We start from the raw sequence: 22,890 nt of genomic DNA, 5'->3' as shown, positions 1-22,890 counted from the left end.
GCTTCAGGAAAGTGCCATATGAAGTGAAATCCTGTAGTGTGCACTTGTTTTAATAACGATTTTTTTAATTACTTGGGTGCATTGATGGCAAGCTACTGACCTCCGATATTCAATATGTTAAAAGACAGTTTTGTCAGTTGGAAGGCAGACAGAAAAATTATCTGTTTTCTATGTGCCTCAAGCTATCCTGGGCAGACACAAGCAGAGGCCCGTGAGACTGCATCTTTTTATTCATGTGTCTAGCTTTAAACAGCCGAGCAGTCCAGGGGCAGTCAGTAGGACTGTCTGTTGGCAGGACCCATTCCTAAGGAACCTCCTGAAAACCAGGGTAGACCAGGGTTCTGGAAGAGGGTGGTTTTCTTTAGTTGTTTTAAATACAATTTCAAAATGCAGAGGGATGCTGTGGTGGATTATGGGAAAGCACGTGTGCTGGCTGCCCAGCGCAGGGGAGGACGGCTGGGACCGCTCTGGGTCTCACTTACCAATAGTGGTCTATTCTGTTTGTCTAAGACTGTGCAATTTTGGTGTCACCATGGTAGCTGGGGAATGACCAGAGACCCCAGTAGTTACCGCTGCCCGTGTAAGTCAGGGCAACAGCAGAACTGGTGAAATGTGTATTGAAAAAGGGCAGCATTTTGATACATGAAGCAGAGGGCACCGCTGCTCTCCAAGCGCATCCTGCCCCACTGGGAGTTCGCCATTTTATAGTGTGGGTAGGAGCCCCCTTACATTTCTGGTTTGGGGATGAAGCTGTGCCCTTGCCCACGGCTGGGGAGCTGCCAGGGTCGCTCTGCTGTGTCTGACTCCTCAGCATTGTCTGTGTGGGTCACAGGAGCATGTTTTGGTTGCAGGGAGATGGACAGGAGAGGAGACCTCTCTAATGATCTTTTTGAGTGCTGCTCTGACGCCTGCTTTCTGTTTGTCTCTCGTTTCAGCTGACTGGGATTATTCAAGGCATGGTGGATGGGCAGCCGAGCCTCCAGCAAGTGCTTGAGGTAAGCAGAGTAACCTTTAGTTCCCGAACTCTGACCTCTGGTCCTGTCGTCCCCTCTTCATCTCTTTCCCTGCACCTCCCCTTGCTGAAAATCGAACCGCGTAATTTGACTATGATTACAGCTTCATTAGAATAACATTTGCTGTCATGTTGGTGACACGCTGCTGAGAGTATTGAACCATTGATCTGTCATCTCCAGCTGTTCATGTCAAGGGTGCTGACAAGATATCCAAACTCCTGCCAGGAGATAGGAGAAGAGGCGATTCTTGCTTGAGCCAGTTGTAAAGCACCAAGACATTGCTCAAGACCACGGCTCCAGGAGCTTCTGCCTTCATTTTTCTTTCTCCTCCCTCAGCACTTTATTAAATTAATTTTTTCTACCTATTTAAATGCTCAATAATACATGTAGTATAGAAAGAAAATGCCTCTAAAATCTAATCTGGAGGATGTGCAAATGCAGATATAGCCCTAATAATGCCATCTGCTTAATGTTGAATTCCTACAGCATTTAGGGCTTAATTAGCTTGGAAGTATTTCTCCATCAATAGCTTTTGTTGGTAGTCAAATAGAGAAGGAAACCTCCTTAAGCAGAGCTCGCTCGGGCTGCAGGTTGCTCTTCGATGCATCGTCTCTGTCAGGATTTCCACTGCTGTGTTACCTAATTGTTCCTAATCGGAGTAATTGCAACAATTGCTTATGTGAGGAAATCAAATTAAAGGCTTTAAAATCCTCCGTGGAGACAGCGCTTCATGGGCGCTCACATCGGGACTTTAGAAAGGTTACCGCTGCTGTCCCTGGCTCCAGGGAGCCTTGTGCGGGGCTGGCTGGAGGATCCCGGCAGCCCAAGGGAGGCAGAAGCGTAGCTGAGCAGCTGGACGCTGCGTGGGGGGAGCTTTACTCCAGAGGGCTGTTGTACAATCCGTCGCAGAAAGAAGCACCATCCTCTGCCGGAAAGGCTGCAGCAGTGACACGAGGCCAAAGACGGTGCCCTGCAGAGGTGACACCTTGCATCCATGCAAACCCCCAGCTCTCCCTGATGCTCTCCAGAGGGCACGTAGCAGCGGCGCGTGTCCGTAAGCATATGGATGCCTGTGCCTGCATCCCCCTTTGGCTGGATGGGTGAATGTACATCGCCACTGGAGTATTACAGAAAATGTTTCATTCCATTTCTACAGGAGCCTCTTAGAGTGTGGAAACATTTCTGTAGATTTGGGGGGTTTTTTTGTTTGGACTGAAAAGGTGTTCACGCAGCAGCATGTTTCTAGGCTAAAATGAGATCCGGGTCAGGCAGCCTCTGGGCCATGCTAGTTTATTCAGGAGTGGAAGGTGTCAAGCGAGGGGAAAGAGGAGGGATTTCTCTGGCTGAAGCACTGGAAATGCTGCTGGCGAGGCTGCATAATGGCAGCTGATTCCCTGTCGCCTGTGACCGGAAGATTTTGGGCAAGTCATTTGCTAGTTCTAGCTGGAATAAATGTCTCTGCAGGGGTTTTAGTCTAGGTTAGTTCCTCCTGGTTAATCCCTGAGGTAGATGTGCGTCTTCCAGATTAATGTGGCCCATTTCTGAAGTGGATCCAGAACATCTGTCCCTGTGGGAAGTTGATCAGGAATAGTGGATTCACTTTAAATCCACGCCGTACTCTAAGCAGCCACCTCTTCTGAACTGTAAGGAGGAAAGAGAGACCCAGCCTGGAGAGGAAAGGGGACACGTGACTTTGCTTGTGACTGCCACACAGTGCCTGTGTGTTCCCAGCCCTTCCATTTCTCCTCCTCTCCCATATCCCCTTGGAGCTGTATGAATTGGAGCACGTGAGAGATGCCGTCCCAGGATGCCCTTGTTTTCCCCTCACTGCAGGGGACACAAGTTCTGCTGACTATGAGCCCATGTGGTACAGGGAGAGGAAAAGTGGAGGAGGAAAGCCAGGTAACAGCCCAGCTGTATCGTCCCATTAACGCTGCACAACTTCCATCCCTCCATGAGCAGAGCTGCTGCAGTGTCTGATAAGATCATCTCTGCTCTGGTTGCCTGATGTCTCCTATCAGAAATCTTCAAAGGTCCAAACGTGCTGTTGTTGAGATGGCAAGCAAAGAGAGAAGAGAGGGAGAGGGTGGATAAGATCACAATTTTCTTCTCTCTTGATTGCAAGCAGCTTATCTGAGTTTAACCGTTGTGGCTCGGCCTGTCTCTGCAAAACTCATCCCCTTTTCTTGCCTTCCTTTCAGAGGGTTGACGAGTGGATGGCGAAGGAAGGCCTCTTAGATCCCAGCGTCAAGTCGATTTTTGTGACCTGTGGAGACTGGGATTTGAAAGTGATGTGAGTATGGAAGGGGAGGGAGATTTTTCTAGGCTTTATTGCACCATGCTTGCCTGTAGTGTGTACGTCTTTGTCCTTACAAGCCTCTGACTGTCCCTGGTCTTTGCTTCTTAGGGAAATCGTTGTTTGCATGCGTAATCGGGAGTGGAGGGTTCTTTAAGAAGACAGGTAGGTGCAGGGCATGCTGCAAGATAGCCGCCTAGGATATTCCCTGTAGAGAATGAATCCTTTCAGAACCTCAGGAAAGGTTTAAACTGGAGCATTGTGATGTTTTCCCTTTATCCAGTATACTTTCCAAAGAGATGGGTATTGCTGAGCGCACACATGGAATGCTGTTTCTGTACACCCAAATCAAGCAATGGTCCTTACCTGATTTAGGCACACAAGGCTTTCTCTTTGTCGTCTTGGCACACTAAGTGGATGTGAATCACAGAGTAGTCTTTGGCAAGAGAATACACGCCAAGTCTGGCACGTTTCATTGGTGTTCTTAGTGTTAAGGTCATCTTCATCAGCTGGGCGACTGTGTCTAGAGAGTACCAAATGGGGGCCTTCACTGGGATCCGCATGTGTCAGTTTATGTGCATGTTTTGCTATGAAAATATCTAGACCACCAACCTAAAAATGTTATTTAAAAAAACTGAGTTAAATGTCTAAGAATTAGATTAGTCTTAATCTCTAAGGTGTTTGCAGATCGGTGTCATATTGTGCTGAATTCACTTGGATTCCTGTAATCTCGCGTCAGCTTTTCATTTCCTCGGAGTGGTGGATAAAGACTCCTGTTGTTATCACACCGGTAAAGCATGGACTTGACACATCCAATGCTAAACTGACACCCACAACTCGTTAGTAGTGTTGCTTGGTTTTCACTGTGACGTTGGTTTCCCCAAGTCGGAAGCCTAAATAAACTGCACGCAGCCTGGGAGCAATCAACACCAGTTCTTCCCTGCAGAATGGTCTTTGTAGAGTGGCAGCTCCTTGCCTCTTCTTGGTGTGATTAGCGAGACATGAGATACGAGGGCCGAAGCGGCAGCACAGGCGTTAGTGGAGATGAGAAATTTGCCATGCTCCAGACAGGAGTGTGGCATGCGAGCTTTTGAGTCAAAATCTGCTGGGACTGGGTTCAGAGCTGGTGTATATTGCCAATTCTTGTATTACTGGTTTAAATTAAGAGTGAGGCTTATTTTTCTTTCTATAGCATGTTGAAACTTTTATTAGAGACCAGCACAAAGAAGACAGCTGCGGGGATGTGCTAGACTTCTGTTTCTCATCTGTTCTCTTTTCTCGGTTCTTTACTCCTGTATTGCTGTTCTGAGAGTCCAGTTTACTACTTTTGGTGATGGCTGTGAGGAACAGAGTTGTCTGTGCTCACAGTCCATCCTTCCATCCCTTTCACAGTGGGATAACAAGGTTCCCAGATAGTGACATCCTAACTTGGTGTCTGAATGGAATGGGCAACCTTCTAGGCGGTGGGTTTTTTTGCTTCAGAGCTCTACAATGGGGAAATAGAGGTGAAGATGAGCCCCATTTCTGGTGAGCCATAGGGGCTGTGGGGTGAGCTGGCCCAGCAGGATGTGCAATCCTGAAGCAGAGATACTCGATTCGCCATTTGCCGTGGTTTCTCGCATGGATTGTGCCTCACTAGTCAGCTGGAAAAGAAAACTCCACTCCTGGCCATGAGGTTGCAGCGAGTGGTTCATTTCTCCCTCTTCCTTTTAAAAAATTTTTTTAAACCATTAACTTCAGAATTCAATCCTGAAGCGTCTCCAGGGCAAAGCAGAAAATACATTTCGTGTTCCCGACCACATGGATAGCGGGAGTCTGGCTGCAGCCGCTCGGTGAGTAGCACATCACGCCGCTCCGTCGCCGATTGGGTGCAGCAGCGTGTAGCGTCACATCTGATTAGCGTCGTGCCAGTGAATGAGGCTTGAGTGAGGACTCCCTGCCAGCCCTGACTTGTCTCATTTCCCATTACTTTTATCCGTCACCGCAAATGCCGAGTCTCCCTCCTGAACTAATTAAGTTTGCGTGTGTTTAGACACATTGCCAAATAGGGTTTAGCAAAGCAGAACTGAGCATCTCTTTTTAAAGAGGGAAAGCAGAGAGCTGAAACAAGGCTGCTCAGATAGGGCGATAGAGCCTCAGAGATGTGGAACATCTAGGGGGTATTCCAGGGAATCACCCTGTGCTTCCCTACAAGACTTGCGCTGATGCCCTTTGCTACTGGGCATGGAAGGCACCGGGGCAGTGGGAAGGGGAGGTGATGCTGCTTGTTCTCATTTGGAGGAGTGTGTTGGTGGAAGCATTGCATTGTAGAAACCCTGCTGGGTTCCAGAGAAATTCAGGACAATGCGGTGAGTGCAGTGCCTCCTGGCTTAGGGAGCAGTGACTTGGGGCAGGTCCATTCCCAACTCTGCTGCTCATTTTCTCTGCTTCCTTAGTGATGACAACTGCTTGCACAGCTGCCCGCAAAGCAAGCTGTGGTGCTCTTACCCACTGTCTCCTGTGGTTTGGAGTGTCTGTCCTCTCCTTTCTTTCGCTCAGCTGTTGATGGGAAACCATGCAGCCTTGTTCCTGGCTTCTCCAGTGATGACCTGGGCGTTTAGTTTGGCTTCTATCTGGATGTGCTGTTGAAGAGGTGAGGCGTGGTGTCTTCTGGACAGGCCTGTCTACCGTGGATGTTTCCAGTGGGTGCCACTGGTAGGTGTCAGGGCACTGGGAGGCACAGTGGGGTGAGCAAACTGGAGCGGGGTGGCTGGAACAAAGAGGAAGAATCTACAAGCCTGTCGGTGGTGGATGTGAGGACAAGGTGGGCAAATAGCCCTGTGGAAGCCAGGAGTTGCAACATGGGTAGCACTCCTAGCTCAAAGAAAAGCATCAGAGGAGTTGCGATTGTCAAGGAACTGCTTTCTGCTGATGCTGTCTAGCACTGTCTGAGTCTGCAGGATTCAAGATGGAAACTCGGCTGCTGAAGGACCTGCAAAGCCTCTGCTTGACTCAGGGATCTCCAGGGAATGAGGCACTATGGGGCTGCAGACTTGATTTCTCTTGAACGTTGGAACTTTCTTGGAAGATAAGAGCAGTTTGTCTGGCGTCCCTCTGACAACAGGGAGCACCAGTCACCCAGAAGAGGACACCAAGTGTCTGGAAAGGGCTTATGGAGGTTCAGCATGAGTCAAGGTCCTCGGTCATGCCACCAGAGGCTTTGTCATGGGTGTGGTGCACCATCAGAAGGAGAGTCCCCGTTGGAGAGATTTGGTCGCTGCTGGAGAGAGCCTGTTGTGCGACAGAGCTCAGAAATGGAGCACTGATCCTCTACTGGCTGCGCTTGGATCAACCGGCTCTCAGCGCTCGGTGTGTGTGAACCAGGCGGGAGTCAGGGAGACAGCAGCTCTCCCGCCGCCCCTCCCCTTCCCTCTTGTTAAGATGCAATTTCTTTAATGAGGAAAACCTCTTGAGTAGGAACATCACCTTTCTGAAGGCTTGTCCTGACAAGGCAGTTCAAGCCGACAGAGTCGCACATCAACTTCAGCAAATATCAGTCACTCATTACAGAGACTCTTCTCCCCCCCCACCCCCCAGCAACACCCCTCGTTCCCAGACAAGGGAATGAATCACACTCCTGCTCTTGAATACATCATGACAAGTCGTGGTTCTAATGAGAGAGGGCCATTCATTCTGGGTGGAAAGTTCCCTGTGTCGACACAGAAATGTTATTAATTAAAGAGAGCTACCTGAAGCAAAAGATGAAAGGAGCACCAGACCTGCCAAGCTAAAATATGAGTGGGGATACAGCCTCGTTAGGCACATGGTCCTCGGGCCTCCGAGTGCTCAGCGGGAGGATTCCTTTAGCCTGTTGCAAGGAGTTATCCTCCAAGTTTAACAGCTCCAGGGCTGGATTCAGACACCTGGTGTAGTCTGCTGTCGTGCTGGGACCTCATCCTGCACCTAGGATGGAACTGTCACTAGTAATTAAGCAAATTGCATTGATGTGGCATTGGGTGCTGAGGGTAACGTTGCCGCTGAGGGAGCCGCTGACGGCAGGAGACAGTTTTAGTGGAAAGAGGGTACTCAGTGTCTGCCGGGGTTGAGCCCTTGTAATGTAAGCTCTTTAGTGTGGTTTATCTCCTCTGAAATGTCAAATTGCCTCCCTCCGTGTATGGAACCAGTTTACTTGCTCTTAAGCACAATGGGAATTAATCTTGTCAACCAAAGAAGCATTTTTACTGTGTGTTCGTAGCTGCAGAGCTGGGATATGGTGAGGATAAGTGATATGCCTATGGTTGTGCAGGCAGACGGAGGCAGAGAGAGGAGCTGAAGCCACATGTGCTGAATCTCAGACCTGCATCTTCATGTCAAGAGCATCAGTTAATCCTTCTCCTTCCAGTTTTGGATCATCCAGCAAACACATTGAACGTAGGTAAACGTGCACGTAGGCTTTCATCTGTATTCCTCCAAAATGAAGATGCTTGTACTGCACTTACTGTGGCTGATCAGAACATGCTAATTTATGTCTTTACAGGAAACTACTGCTCAGAAGTTTTTTATTTTCTTAAATAAGTGTTAAAAGGCAAGTACTCTTTAATATAGTGATAAAACACAGTGAAGTGTCTTGAAATGTTTATAGCCCTTGGTGCTTTTCCTAGGTTGCATATTAGTAAATTCCGAGCAGTAAATTATACCATTGCTTAATTTTGTCCTACTGTTTTAATTCTTTTTTTGCAAGTCACACAGGCTGGGAGGATGCTTGCCTTCTCAGACCAGCTCCAAGTGCGGCTATGGGTTGGTCTTTCCAGCCCTCTGTCCTGGAGGCTTGGTTTGAGATCAGCCTTAAGTCACGAATGATGAAGGATTGATGGTGTTAGCGTCCCTTGTGCATGCTGTTCTTTATCACTGGGAAGGGGTTGGTAGCCTCTGCCTGGGGGAGAAATTGCAGACAGCCACTGAATGGAGTGAGTGGGACCGCTTGGGTAGCCGTGGGGAAAGGTGGGAGAAGGCATAGGGTAGGCTGGTTGGGTGGCAGCACGGCAGGAGGGATGTTCAGAGGGTGGCTTTGAGGGTAACAAGAAAGAGCTGGTAACAGAAAGATAATGTAATAATCTGCTTTTAAAAATACTAAAACAATTCCTCTCCAACTAAGATCTTTGGATTAGCTTGTTGTTGTTGCTTTTAGTGGGGATCATTTTGCTGACCAAGCCTATGGTGTATCTCTTCACTTGCTTACATTGGCTGAAGGAAGAGCATGGTGAGAACTACAGAGTAGGGATGGGACTGAGTATCCAGGGTCAGGAACCTTTCGAGTCAGCTTTGCTGATGGAGTCGTTCATGTAATTACCTCCTAAAGTGCTTTGCCGGAGCTAAGCAAGGTAGCCTTGTGAGCATGCTCTTCTCTAGCACTTACAGGGAGTAGCACTGACCCCAGTCACTTCTGCGACCCTGCAGTCCAGCTTTTTGTTTTTAAAGGAAGTGATATCACTTATGCAAAAGAAATTTTGGATTTTAAGGTTCCCAATCTGTTCATTCTTATTTAAAATGAATATAGCACACTTGACTTTTGTTATCCTTCTGCAGCAGTTCCCCTGGCTGTCTCCTGTTCTTGCCTTTTGTTTGGAATCCATTGGTTGCGTGAGGTTCTGCAAGTTCTGTTGTCTGAGATGTGTGACTCTGGGAATGCCTTTGGGTTAAGCTTTGGACATGAAGTCTTTGCATAGGGATCATCATGCAATGGACTATCACATTCAGGTCTGCTACTTGTCTGGCACATCATAGCAAAGACATTTGTCATAGTCAGGTCTGTAGTGGCCACAGATTTATTGAGCTGTGATGCCCAGCGCACTCTGGGGAGCATGGACTCTGCTGCCTGGGAATTAGGACCAAAGAAGTTGGTGAAAGATGGTAGGGAAACTTGGAATAAATTTACGGGGGGCGGGGGGGGAATGAGACAGGCATTGCATTAAAAACTTTTGTATGTATAAAAATGTACAAGGGCATTTCCAGCACTGAACTGTTGGCATGGGGCAATGAATGGAGATGGTGGATTTTCCATCCCTGGGTAATTTAACTCAAGCTGTGTTTGGAAACAGTCTTGCTGAACTGAATGCAAGCTGTTGGGCTCGGTGTCATCTGCTCATACAGTAAGGAACCATAATTTCTTCTGCAGCAGGAATGGCTAAGGTGAATTCTGTGTCCAGTGTTACAACGAATTCAGGCAAAACGGTTTCAAAATCAATGGGTCTATAATGGGTATTTGGTAAAAAGCACACCCTGGCCGCTGCCTGTGTGAGAAAGCCCTCTAATAGCAACTCAGCATCGTGGTTATCCTGTGCCCTGGGGAACTGAAAAGCTGGTTGGCTTGGGGACTACAGAGGATAAACCACTGGAGGGCTGTTTGCCATCTGAGTTTTGTTGTATGCAGCATGTCTGAAAAATAGGATTAGCTTCACGAAGTGTGACTTTTCTTTATTACTTCAAAAAGCGTAATTTTTCTAGCATTAGACAGCCGTAGTGTTTCATGCTGGGGCCAAAATGTCATCCGTCTCCCTTTGGATCCCAGCTCTTCTTACTTCCCAGCCTAAGCAGAGCAGTTGTGCGTTGGCGCCAGTGCTGCCCTCCCAGTGGCTTGGCTGGGAGTGATCTTCTCATGGCTTCTCTGCTTAGAGAGCTCTGCTTGAAAAATACTGCCAGCCTGGGACCAGCGTCCTTCCCCTTTCACTTGATGTCTTCAAGCCTCGTGTAAGTCCGTAGCTTTCTCAAAAGCATTTTATTTTGTCTGCGTGTTTGTTTCCTGTTGGGAGCCATTTTCCTCGATGGGTTCAGTCCCTTTTCCTCCTGAAGCTCCTGGCTGGCAAAGACCTACTGGGCCATCTTGAGGTCATCCCTGGTATTTTCCCTCCAGCGTATTCTCATGTGCCTTGTCCAGCGACTCTCCGTATCCTGAGGAGCTGATGTCTGGCTGTGTGCAGGATTCTCAGGAGGCTGCTGGAACTGCAGACTAACTTTTGGAGCTGAGTCCATTCCACATTGGAGTCACCTTTTTCTGTGTGTTTGGACAGGGTGCTGCCCTCAGCCTGGCACCCCAAAGACAGCATCTTGTGCTTGGAGATTGCTCTGGACCAGGTGTTAGGAGTGACATGGGTCATGTGGAGGTGGTACTAGAAGAAAGAGCAGAATAGTGGAGTTTGGGGGAAAAAGAGTGAGGAAGCAGCGCAATATGCTGGCAGGGCTGTGTGTGGGAAGCTCATGCTACTCAGGGCTTTCCCCTGCCTTGGTCCCACCAGTTTCGTCTGCCTCTCTTCCAGCAGGGCTTTCTCCTCCCCTCCGCCCAGCACCTACGCTCTGGGACACTCTTCTTTTTCCCTCCTTAGGTGCATCTTGGTCATCTCTGATTTCCCTGCTTCATTTTTTCCCTCTGGGTGTCGAGCCAGGTCTCGGTGCTGACCATCGGCCAGCATGCCGCAGGTGCCTGGCCGCCGGCTGGGTTCAGCTCCTTGTCCCTGCCTGGAGTCATGTGTCCCCCCTGCAAACCGGGCAGAGGGAGGAGGCTGGTGGGAGGTTGCCAAGACCTCTCCTCCAGCTCGCTGTGCTCCCAGCTCTGAAGAGAACTGTTACATTTTATGGACCATTTAGCTTCCCAATGGTGATCCTAATTCTTCACAGCATGTATGTGCCGTTTCTTGGTTATTAAAAGGACCCCTGAAAAGGAGCTGCCCTCTGAGTCAGTGCTCTTCCGTGCAGTTAATTGCAGGAGGGTTTTGCTTAGACTGCGAGGCTTAATATTTCCAAACTCTCCCTGTGCTAAGAGGGTGAATTAATACCCAGGTCTCCCCGCGGCTGCAGGGACTGACCCTTGCGTGCCATCAGTAAGCACGCAGGGGAAGAACGCTTCTGCTGGGAGTAATTCAAACTTTGAATTGCTCGGGAGAAGTCCACTTGCTTTCTGCATAGAGATCAAGGGCGCTTTAAGGACTGGCTGGCCAGGTGTCTCAGTCTTTCGTCTCTATATCCTTATATTGTGTGACACTTCAGGTGCCAAAATAGCTTTCATTCCTTGGGGGCCCAAGCAAGCTCCACACTTACTGGGAAAGGAGTGATTACCTTGGACTGACAAGTTAGCCGAAGGATAGATGGCTACGGTTGCACAGTAGGTGTGAGATGGATGGATGGGAGGTGGTTCAAGGGGAGGTTCTTGTCAAGTCACTGCGCTGCGTATGAGAAAACAGAGATGGCAAGCCATTAGGCTGTGTATTTCAGGTGTGAGGAAGCTGCCGAGGTCTGCTGGCATTGCAAAATGCCAAATGAAATGTTACTGCCACGCAGAGCACAGCAGAGTGCCAGAATTAATGAGACTGGTGTGGGGAGAGCACACGTGGCCGGTCTGGAGGGTTAATGTGTGATAGGCTCAGGCAGGGGTTTGTCATCAGGGTTTGCTGTGCTTGGGAAGGGCGGTCTAATGGCAAGACCATATGAAAAAAAATTGGAGCTTGCAAGGAGAGCGCTAAAAGTCACCAATTACCAAAGTTTTTTTGCCTTTGCTGCAGGCCTGAAGCAAATCGCTGGCTTAAGGGGCTCTAAGCACCTGGGTCTTGCACTGGATTTACAGGTAAGGTGAAATTAGGAGGGGGCTAAGTAATTAATTCCTCTTGCTGTGACCAGGATGGGAGATGATTCTGACTTGCCACTTCTTCTCAGAAGTTTCTTCAGAAGCTGGTAAGGACTCTGGTTGTGAAACCCAGGAAGCAAAGAGGATCCCTGGGTGCCTGACAATTCCTTTTCTCTGCTGGTTCTTTCTCGCAGGCAGCCTCGGGCTGCCTGTCTCTTTGTTAAGAGAGTGACAGCAATGTGACACCGTGAAAATAATTACTAACAAATCACGGTGGTGACTGCAAACAGCTCGCTGTCTTCAGAGGCATGTCAGGGAGCATTAGAGCAGGGCCGTGGGAGCGGCAGAGCGGCTAGGGGCTCTTTCTCTGCTCTCGGCTGAGGGAAGATCTTCGGAGACCTTTGGCGCCCGCCACCCCCACACCATTCCCTTCTCGTTGGCTTTTTCTTTCTTTTCTCCCTTCCCTGCCTTTGCCATCAATAATTAAGCCCATTAATTGCTCAGTGAGTTCAGGAAAGCTGTGAACGGTAATACTGGGCTTCTGCCTTCTCTAGATTAAGCAACCAGCTGCAGAGCAACGGAGGAATTTCTGGAGTGGTATCGTGGGCAGAAGCACATCCAAGCTGTGTTTCCTATCTTGCAGCCCTTGTGTGCTGCCCAGGGCAGTAATGTTTATTAGCTGTGTGCCCCTAGGAATTCATGGGCTGCTGGTACAGTTGAAGAATGACCTGTGTCCTTGTCCTTGGGAGCCTCCAGTCTCAGTCAACCTGAAAGTAGGTTTGTATTTGTGTAGAGCATCATGGCAAACCTGCAGTTGGCGGGCGTCTCCAGTAAAAAAATGGGCAGAGGAACGAGAGGTCTTTCCAAGATGCAGTAGCGACAGTGCTGATCAGCATGGCTGAAGCTGCAGGTAAAGATGGTCCTTCAGAGAATAAACAGTGGACAGGTCACGGGTGAAGAAGGTGGTTGGTACCAAACAGAGCAGCTGGAGGATTCTCTGCAGGGATGAGGCCGCTGTGGCTGTGCTGAAGTAGGGACCCTTCTGCAGCGCTACACGGACGGAGTCTGTGGGGAAGCTCTCTGAAAACCCCCTCATTGTATTACTATAAAGCTCCCTGCAAAGGGAGGGTCTGGCAGAGATACTGATAGGGAACTGGGAAGCAGCCACTGGTTGAAGTGTCCTTTGGCAGCATTGGTAATCAAACCCCTGGGCAACCTTCGAGAGGGGAGCTCACAGCTTCCCCTCCTTGTTCCTGGTGGTATTTCATCCTCCAGTTTGAGAATGGGCCGTGCCATCTGGCAGTTACCCGTGCAGAGGAGCACCCTGCAAGGGGAAGCAGAATGTGTGGGTGGGAGCCCGTTCCCAGGCGCCTGCTCCACCGAGCAGCCCTCTTTCCCATTCTCCTACTTACTCAAGTGATTTTCCCGACTGTCACATCTGTAAATAATGTTCCCGGCGTATCTAGCTAGATGCAGAGTGGCGATGGAGGGGGGAGGGCTGGCGCGGAGGGTGGCTGTAACAGCCCCTCTTCCCGACTCATACAATATTTATGCAGGGCTGGGAGTCGGCGGCACTGACCTCCGGGTCGTGCTGTTAAACAGCTCCCGCAGCCCCTGCATCCTAATTGCTGCACTTGTCCTTTGCTCTGGAGGATTCGCTGCTCCTTCTCTCCGGCGAAGCAAATACTAATGGCAGCTCGTGCTCAGAGGTGGGGAGTGGTCTCTCCCGCACGAGGAAAAGACAAACTTGTTTCCCTTCAAGCAGATGCGATTTGCAGGTGCGCAGACCCTGCTACACGACGTGCCAGGCTCCCTGCTGCTGCCAGCCTGGAGGCTGTGCTAAGAGCCCGTGGAGCTGTTGTACGTGTAATTTTGGGTCATGTTTCATCAGAGGGGATGGGGAGGAGGTGAACTGCGTCCCACTGGCTCCTTACAGGATTTCTGTCTTCCCCTTCGAGGGGAGAGGGAAGAAGAGGCAATCACAGAAGTCGGGTGAGAGAGTAGACCTGGATGATGTGGTGCCAGAGGAAGGCAAAGACTGTGCCAGGAAAGAAGAGGGGTTCAAACAGCGTCACAATACAGAATGGCATATTTTCTTGTAGATAAATGGTTTGATGAATGGGAAGAGAGTTGATGCAGAAGGCTGGAGACCCTCTGTGTGGGTGAGGGGCTCCTGCCCCTCCTTGCAAGCAGTGCAGCCACGGCTGGAGGTGGAGAGGTTTTTCACCTGGCTGGCAAGGGCTTTCAGCTGATCCAAGTGGTTCAAGAAAGCCCAAAAGATAAAGCTCTCTGATTGCTAGAGCTGCCATAGCTTTCCCCTGTGCCGTTTAGCTTGGCTCCGTTCAGTTTGGGGCTTCACGTCGGGTGTCTGCGAGTCCAGTGACCCGACTGGCCACCGACATCCCTTCTGCTGCCTTCCTGAGCTGGCAGGTCCCCTTTGTGCCTGGTAAAGTGCTGTTTAGACTGGAGACTAATGGCCTTTAAGTGACATGATTGTATTATGTTAAGCGTCTATAGGCTTTACCATTAGGCACTAAGCAGTTTATGACTCATAGCAGAGAAGCCCTTGTCCTGAAGAGTTTATACACTAAATGGTCTGGACAGGCCAGGCAGGGAAGAGGCAAGGTTTCCTCCTGCCTGTCGCACAGCAGGTCTAAGGAAGGACTGGGACAGGACGTGTCTCAGTTCTAGAGCAGTGCCTTGCTCTAGGTCTCGCATGCTCCAGTTTCCTGGGGAGAAATACTTTTTCAATGGGAATTGTGCAGCGGGAGGAGAAGCACGTTTAAATTTAGCTTAATTTCTGTGTGGGTTTTGGTTTTGAGGGGACTTAGACACGATACGTTGTGGGTGCATCCATTACATCAGATGTACTCCCTTACTCAGTGTGTAATTACAGTATGCTGCAGCAGGAGTCTGAACGCTCCTTCTTAAAACAGCTAGTATGCAGAGGACCAGGCGATTACTAAATTAGTGTCTGTGTGAAAGACTTCATAAAAGACCGCATAGACGGAGAAAGGACACGCTCTGTGTAATCAGGCTCCACTGCAGCGTGAATCACGGAATAATTTAAATAGAGATCTCTAACCCAGCCCCCTGCTCAAAGCAGAGGTAACTTCAAACTTGGATCAGGTTGCTCAGGGTCTTCTCCAGGTGAGTTTGTCTCCAGGGGAGGAGATTCCCCCACCAGTCTGTTTCAGCGCTTTATTACCTGCATGGTGAAGGGTTTTTCCTGATGACAAATTGGAAATTCACCCGCTGCAGCCTGTGGTCATGACGGGTGACTTTTACTGAAAACATGCCTGTGTGGTAGATGTACACAGTATCCAATTTTGTACACTCCTATCATGAGATGCTGTGTAATGTCGTATTTAGTAAGCAGACTGACTGTCACAGCAACCTTGCGTGTAGAAATCTGTTTTTAAGGGGTTTTCATAGTGTCAGGTTCCCAAGGCTGGGGGGGCAGCCTCAGCCCTGGAGGCTTTCCAGTTTCTCTTTCCTTGGGAGCAGCATCATGCATTTCTGATGTCAAAGGGAAGTCCCCCGAGTCGTCCTCCCTGTCTGGAAGGGCTGGTGGGAGCATTTGCTCTACCCCTTCACTGATCTGGAGGACTCGGTATGGAGGAGTGCAAAGCTGCTGTCTGCTGCACTCCTAACCTCAGCTGAACCGTGGAGCCAGCGAGCTCTCGTATCCTGATGGTAATTAAGTAGTTATTTAAAAACCAGAAGGCTCAGTCCTGATCCTACTCTCCCTGGCTATTTACTGACTCCAGGTAGAGTTACTTCGGGTTTACTCCCACATGCACAGCAGCAGAATCAGGCCCAGTAAATAGAGCTATGAATCTTTTTAAGGGAAGCTGTTAAGCGGTAGCACGTAGATTTATTGTAGCATCATGTGTGTGCAATTGTTGATGAGCATCTTCTGTTGGAGGCTGAATACCTGCTGTGTTACAGCCTTGCTTTTAATGTTGAGATAGCATCTCTGCCAGCATCTAGCTGACGCACAGACAGATACCCATAAAAGAGCCAGATCTCGCATGGTGTTAAATGCCTTCATGTTTCATTAAGGTTGATGGCAGTGGAAGGCACACAGTGCTTTGCAGGACGAGCGAGTCACGACGAGCCACTTGCCCTGTCTGCTTTTTGTGGCAGAATCATTTTCCTAGTGTACACATAGCTCCGGTTGCAGCCTGGGATAGCAGCCTTTTCCATTTGCAGGCTAGCTGCTTGGAAAGCATGGGTGCCCAGCAAAAATTAGAGAAAAGGCACCTGGCTGTTGGCATATGATGGGTGTTGAGACATTTCAGCCAGTGCTGCTGTGAGTCCCAAGGCTTGCAGTTTACCTTTTAAGCTTCCTAGGCAGGAATATGCCCAGTAGAGAGAGGCCAGCGCTGCCCACTGTGGGCATCACAGAAAAAGAAAGGAAGGTCTGAAAGTGCCAGGTATTATCCTCGCTGCTTAGCCTGGGTTTTTTGGCCTCATTACACTAATCCAATTAAAGATTGATGGAAAACAATAACACACACTCCAGTGAAGGGGTTTGTGTGGAGGCTGCGTTCCTTCCTGGGCAGCTGGAATGGCCCTGGTTATCTTGTGCATCACCACACCTCCCCGGGCCCTGCAGAACCCCTGGTCCCTCCACATGCCGTGGTGTGTGCTCTTCTCCTGCATCGTGTCTCTCTTATTACTAATGGAGCATGGATGCATTTTAGCTGCTGGTCAGCCCTCATTAATATCCAGAGATGACAGGTTGACATTTGTAAAGAAGGCTTGCATTGACCTTCATGTTGTGCATCGGTGCGGTTGCCATGCGGTGCCCTGTGCTGGATGCTTCTTCCTGCACTGCCTCGGGAATGCATTTGCGTTAGCGAAGGGATAGGCTGCTCTGTAACCCTTTGCTGCTGCTGGGAACGCAGGCAGAGTGTCTGGGTGTCTCTGCATCACTCTGCCCATCCCAAGGACCGTTCCCTGTAGAGCCTCCATCCATCCCAGTGAACGGGACTGGGGGGTGTTGGGGTTGCACTCATGGCTCCTTGTGGAGGTTGTTATTTGGGTACTGGGACCTTAATGGAAGACAGCTTCATGCCAACGGCGATGTCCCGTCTGCTTCCTTTTCCTGGCTCCTGTCTGGGGATGCAGCAGAAGAAAAGGCTGCACTGCCCAGGCATCCTGAGCGCTGTCAGTCGCCCGTCTCTCCCCCGACCCACCCCATCCCGGCTCGAGGACCGCTGCAGCCCGCTCTGCAATGACATTTATTAACAGAGGGGGCTTTGAAAAGAGGCAGGCTGCTCCTGCAAAGGCTCCTCGCTGTAACTCCGTCTCCTCTCGCCAGCCCGTCTGAGGCAATGGCTGCTGGTGTTGAAATTCATTAGTGTTTCCTGACAGGCGATGGAGGCTTGCTCTGTCTGTTCCCACTTCTCTGCTCTCATGTCCCTGCTTCACGCATGCTGATATTTAAAGCTGATGTGTGGCTCGTAGGCTTGTTGCACTGTGACAAGTTTGGGGGTGGTTGAGAGAACTGAGAGGGTGGAAGGAAAGCAAAGAGGGAGGGAGATGGGACCTGTCTCAGGGTTTCTGTGAAAGCCCAGGGCTTTTCAGACCCTCTCCAAATGTATTGCCTTTCCACAGCTACTGCTTGTGAATTTTAAGTACAGCGATGCTAGAGTGGTTTGGCCTGCAGTGATGGGGGACAGAGAGGGATGGCGCCGTGGGTGTGCTCGGTGCGAGCAGGGTGCAGTCACCCAGCAAGGGTTCATCCATCAGGAAGCAAAGGTACACGGGCTCTTCCAGCTCCTTGGCAGGTCTGCGGGGCTGAGGAGCGTGTGGGTGGGGTGGCAGAGATCTGGCAGGGGGTACATCCCTTCGTCCTTCACTTTAGACGGGAGCATGAAGGGAGACTGGCTCTGCTATTGCCTCTTTGCACTGAGTGGCATGGTGACTTCTGTGCTGGGGAGGAGACATCTACCTGCCAAAGCCTTGGATTCCACAGGAAAGCTGCTCCAGTCTAACTTGAATTATTGGGATGGGGGAGTTGGGGTTTGTGGGGTTTTTTTGGAGGTGTGGGTTAGCATGCTTCAATTTCTGCAGGCTTGAGCTGTGCTGTGTGCTCAAGATGCTCTGCTTGCATGTGGGTGCTGTGGCATCACTCCGTCGGAGCCCTCCTGGCCTGGCATGGTGGTTTTTGCAAAGTCCAGCCAGCCTTTCTGCACCTCCGTGGGGAGCTCCAGCGCCCTCAGTGCTGTGGAACAGGTTCTCAGCCCTTTGCGTCCCCAGGCCATTGAACCCTGCTGACTGGGACTCACTGTTTTAACCAAGTTTGGATCAATGTAAGGCTGCCTCTTTGGGAGGGTGTGAGTTTACCTAAACTGCTTTAAATTTATAGCTTGGTTCCAGCTTATGCGAGGTTCAGTGTACACAGGTCATGGTGCTGTTTCTCTGCTAAAACCTCCCAGGTGCCTTAGCACAGGATGTTATTCCCTCACTAGCTTTCTCTGTTAGGAGAGGGCACCCAAGCTTTCCTCTTGGCCTGGCAGACATCCCACCCTACATCAAAGCAGAGCAGCACCTCTGCGCCGCGTGGTCCGGAGCCACACCTTGACCAGCCTTGCTTTGAACTAGGGTGCAAGGCTGAGATGGTTTGACAGCTCCTCTCTTTGGCTATCGCCTTGTTGCTGTTGTGTGCTGCAGCATCCAAGCAGGCTTTCCAGCCCTCCTTCAATGAAGGATTTCCAGCACAGGAGCCTGCCTGCCCTTTCCTTTGCAGCCCGGTGCAGTGGGGTTGGCCAGGACACAATTAAAATGTTCTGCATCTCTTACAACTCAAGGTCTCCAGGGTGTGGATTTTTTGGAAGGCTGAGACCAGGTCTATAAAAACCAAGATTTAATGTTCCTTTATCTTTCCCATAGAGGGACTTGTTCTTTTAACTGGCTCAATATCAATACACCCAGTGTGTAGAAAGTGGCCCAATTTCTTTGTCTTCTGACATCCTGAACCCAGAAGCAGATGGACGTTAACCAGGTCTGATTAGTTGGGAGAATCAAGCATTAATTTTTTATACGCCAGGACCACCTGAGTGACGGAAATCAATTACAGCTGCCCCTCCCCCTTCCATATTAATGTGGTGGCTCTGAGCAGAGATGGAGGAACCTGTTGAAATGAGAAACCCCTATTTCTTAGTTTGACCCCCTAGATAATTAGGGTTAAATTGATATGCTATCGCACTGGTGACACATTTTATCTGCCTCTGTTTGTACAAGAGGATACAATAGTGGAGGAAGGACCAATTTGTGCCCTGCTCTAGCTAACCAGACCGAGATAAAAGGTGTCACTAGTACGATAACGTTCTTGTCTCATGCTCCTTTATTGTTGCTCAATTTGCCTTTTTTTTTTTTTTAATCCTGTTCTTTTTCTTTCAATACCCTTGGTCATATTTTAACTCCATGCCATCGCATAATGACGCCCTGCTAAATGTGTGTGGAGATAGGCAACTCTGGCTGACAGCCTTCCCTGATAACCGAATTCCAGCCCATCCATCACTAGGCTGCTCTCCTTAACTTAAGGAAAGTGATAACTAAAGCAAGGCCGTTTATCACCGCCGAGCTGTGCGCTTCTTGCCGCCTTGGAGAGAGCTGGCTTCAACAGGAGAAATGCAGCCATGTCACCTCGCCTCCCATTTGCATCCCGTTCATCTCCAGGCTCCATTTACCCTGCAGAGTGGAGGAGCCAGAGCCGGATGGAAATCAGAGCCTGGTGGTGAAGCTCTCTGAAAATGTTGCAGAGCTGCAACTGCTGAGCGCAGTCCAAGGAGGGCTTGGACTTGCTTGGCTGGCAGAGGAGAGCGTGCTACCTGCTGTCACTTGCTCTTCTGTCCCAAGGGGACCTGTGTTTTGGGAGTGGGCAGATGTTATGCCCTCACATCTCTGCTTCTGGGAGGACAGATTTTACCAGAGCTGCATGGGAGGCTGGAAAATCCCACAGTTGTTTTCAAGTTTTTCTCTGTCGAGTGCAGTCGTACCTGAAGCCATGGCATTTGGCTGATGGGGTGGTTTTGGAAGCCAGCTTCCGTGCCAAGGAGTGAGAGCTTCAGTGTTTGGGGAGGCAGCGAAACCTCATTCAAAAGCCGGAAGGATCATGGGATATTGAATGCAGTGATATGTGCCACATTTCTCTTCTCCTTTATCTGAGGGAGGGCTGAATCCTGAGCTCTTTGCTCAAGCAAGGCTGCCCCCAGTGATCAAAGTCAAATTTCGTGAGAGTGAGGAGCCATACTGACCATATGAGCACGTTTACCAAGTGAGCTGCTCGAATGAATGGTCACCCTTGTGCATTGAGATACTTCCTTACAGGCCCTGGCACTTCTGGTCCCCAGGAGAGCCACAGGTGTGCCTTGTTCACTCCAACCTGGAGAAGATGCCAGAGAAAGTCCTGCTTGGGACTGCAGCGTCACCAGGCTGAGAAGTGGGGGACCACTGCAGGTGACAAGCTTTGGAGCTGGGAAAAAGACAATGCAGGGGTGTTTTCCTTCCCATAGCTACCTGGCGACCTGGTTTCTGTGCAGTGAGAGCCCCTGGTTCCCTGTGCTGGGGATGCTGCGTACCCAGACTACACCAGACCCACAGGACAATCCTTCGCTAAAGGCAGGTACATTGAGTGGCTGTGGCCGTGCTGGCCTGGAGCCACCAGACCTGCACCTTCCAGCTCGGGAAGTAGAATGATGCTCTGGTCCATGCTGCTGACAGCCCACTCAGGTTACAGCATGAGTGTAGGTCTTCTAGTGCTTGAAAAACTTGGTGAAGTCTCTCTGGTGGTAACGTGAAATGAGGGGAGCACAAGCGCAGAGGGGGAGGGCAGATGTCCTAAGGTCACACAGCTTCACAGGCAGTTTCTGGGGTTGTTACTTGTTTGCAAAAATGGGTCATTTATTTAGTTGACATATTTATTTGGAGCATTTATTTTCTCCAATTAAAGACCCACTGTCCAGCGCCCAGGGCATACTGCCATCAGTCTCAGGGTGGAAGTAGAACCAGACTGTCCAGTTTGCTGGGCCTTCTGGTCCCACAGGGATGGAAACGCTTTAGATGTCATTCATTGCACTGGGTGGTTAGCTGTCAATTGCTGCGGCTAACAAGAACGATGCTGTACGTGCTTTTTCTGGGCCCTGTCCAAATGTTAAGAGAGATGATAATTATTCCTCTAACTGGAGCTGGGCTGAGACCTGTATTAATGAAAAGGATTGGGAGGAGAAACGCGGCTTTTAGTAACATACCTTTTGCTTACTGCTGTCGTCATCCTCTCTAGCTAAATGTGTGCAGCGTAAGGAGAGGTTAAGGTGATTATGTGTCTGTATTAGACCGGCCATTTGTTTTAGATGGTTCCTTTTCTCGTGACGTTTTTTTAATTTGGGCACCAATAGAAAGCAGCTTTCCTGGAGGAAGAGCTTTCTTAGTGTGCTGCTTTGGGGCTGGTGGGGTCTGTTCAACTCTGGGATGTCATGGACATATGTGTAATGGCTGTAAAATGCGTGGACCAGGCTGCTATTTATGTGACGGCTATGCAATTGCGAGGAGTGACTCCAGGTGGTTTATTTCAGCGCGATGGTGCTAGCATCAGATGAGCCGTGCCCAGAGATGAGACCATGCTGTCAAGTCACATTGCTTACCCTGCAAATCGCCGTAGCCCTGCTGCTTGCGAGCTCGTTTTTTTGACAGGCTTCCTGCTTTCAAAGAGATTCCTCTGGACCTCCTTATTCAAATGTGTTCTGTATGACTTACATTATTGCTCCTAAATGATGATATGTGCATCTTTTCAGGACCAGGCATTTTGGTTCAGGCACAGAGAGCCTATTCCTTTCTTAGCCTAAGCAAGGCTCACAAAGCCAGAACACTGCTGGGGCCCGGAGTGTGCTGGCTTCGTTGGGCACGTATTTCCAGGAGATTCTCCTGGATGTGTTTGCCAACTTCCTTCGTTTTCTTCCCATAGAAATGCAGGCAGCACCGAAACCAAACCACTCTGGTACTGCACTACCCTGACTCTCACATTATCTGCAAGTACGTTATCTGTGTCCCTCCATCTCATTATGTGGAGAAACTGCTTATAGGGCTGAGGAGATGCTGTCCTGTTCACCAGAGGGTTTGGAGCTGGGCTGCGCACTCGGGTACTGCATGAGGTGCTGACGGTGCCCCCCAGCTCAAGGCGGTGTATCTCGCTTGTACCCACATCTGAGCAGAGCTGGTTCCTGAATTTCAGCCTTGAGGCTGAAGTCCAGGCTGGACTATTCACTCTTTCTTCTACGCAGAGTGGGAGAAGACCTTGCCCTGGACATGGTCTGTGTTGGGATGTTTGAGCAGATGATGCTAGAACCTGCAGCTCTTCCCTCCTCCCCCTACAACCTTCCTCGACAGCCCCCAGATGCCTGAGGAAGTTGTGAGATTCCCCACCCCCCTCTGTTTGCAAAAGCCCGTTTCTGGGGTTGTGGCTTTTAACATGCACAAACGGCTCTAATTTAGTCATTTATTTAGTTGACATATTTATTTGGGATGTTCCTTTGCTTCAGTTAAAGATCCTGTGACCAGTGCCCCAGGCGTGCTCAGCAGTACGTGAATGAACAAGATCCATCAATTACTCTTGATCAGATCAAACCGGCCGGGGAAAACTCACGTAACTCATCTCCCTGCAGAGGCTTGGCTGGAGCCGCACGGCTTTGCGACTCAGCCTTCCTCGTCTGCTGATGCTGTCGCTCCCCTGCGAAGGCGCTGGGGTTGGTGCAGTGTGGGAGAAACAGCTTTCCAAACCCTGGGGTCCTGCTGTCCCTTCAGGCAATCTGCCTCCCTTACTGGTGCCGTTTTGCTTTGTAAGCCCTGTTCCAGCGGCTCACAGTAGCAGGGAGAGGTTGAATACACGTGCTCAGCGCTCTGGCTGCTGGGGCTCAAACCCATAGTGAGACAGCATGCAGCCCCTTCCAGTCCCTAAAGGGGGCTACAGGAAAGATGGG

At 49.9% G+C, this 22,890-nt stretch overlaps 1 protein-coding gene across 10 annotated transcripts in view; it reads left to right on the top strand.

Moving 5' to 3' along the window:
* ERI3 (ERI1 exoribonuclease family member 3) overlaps positions 1-22,890 on the top strand; it is a 137,413-nt gene that overhangs the window by 30,490 nt on the left and 84,033 nt on the right. For all 10 annotated transcript variants that reach the window (XM_074597258.1, XM_074597255.1, XM_074597257.1 and 7 more), the window contains 2 exons: positions 936-995; positions 3,215-3,306. In XM_074597258.1, the coding sequence (XP_074453359.1) occupies positions 936-995; positions 3,215-3,306 (152 nt within the window). The remainder of the gene's footprint in view (positions 1-935; positions 996-3,214; positions 3,307-22,890) is intronic.

Source organism: Larus michahellis, chromosome 8 (genome assembly GCF_964199755.1).
Source record: "Larus michahellis chromosome 8, bLarMic1.1, whole genome shotgun sequence".
Classification (NCBI taxonomy): Eukaryota; Metazoa; Chordata; class Aves; order Charadriiformes; family Laridae; genus Larus; species Larus michahellis.
This window is presented reverse-complemented; position numbering and strand designations above follow the sequence as displayed.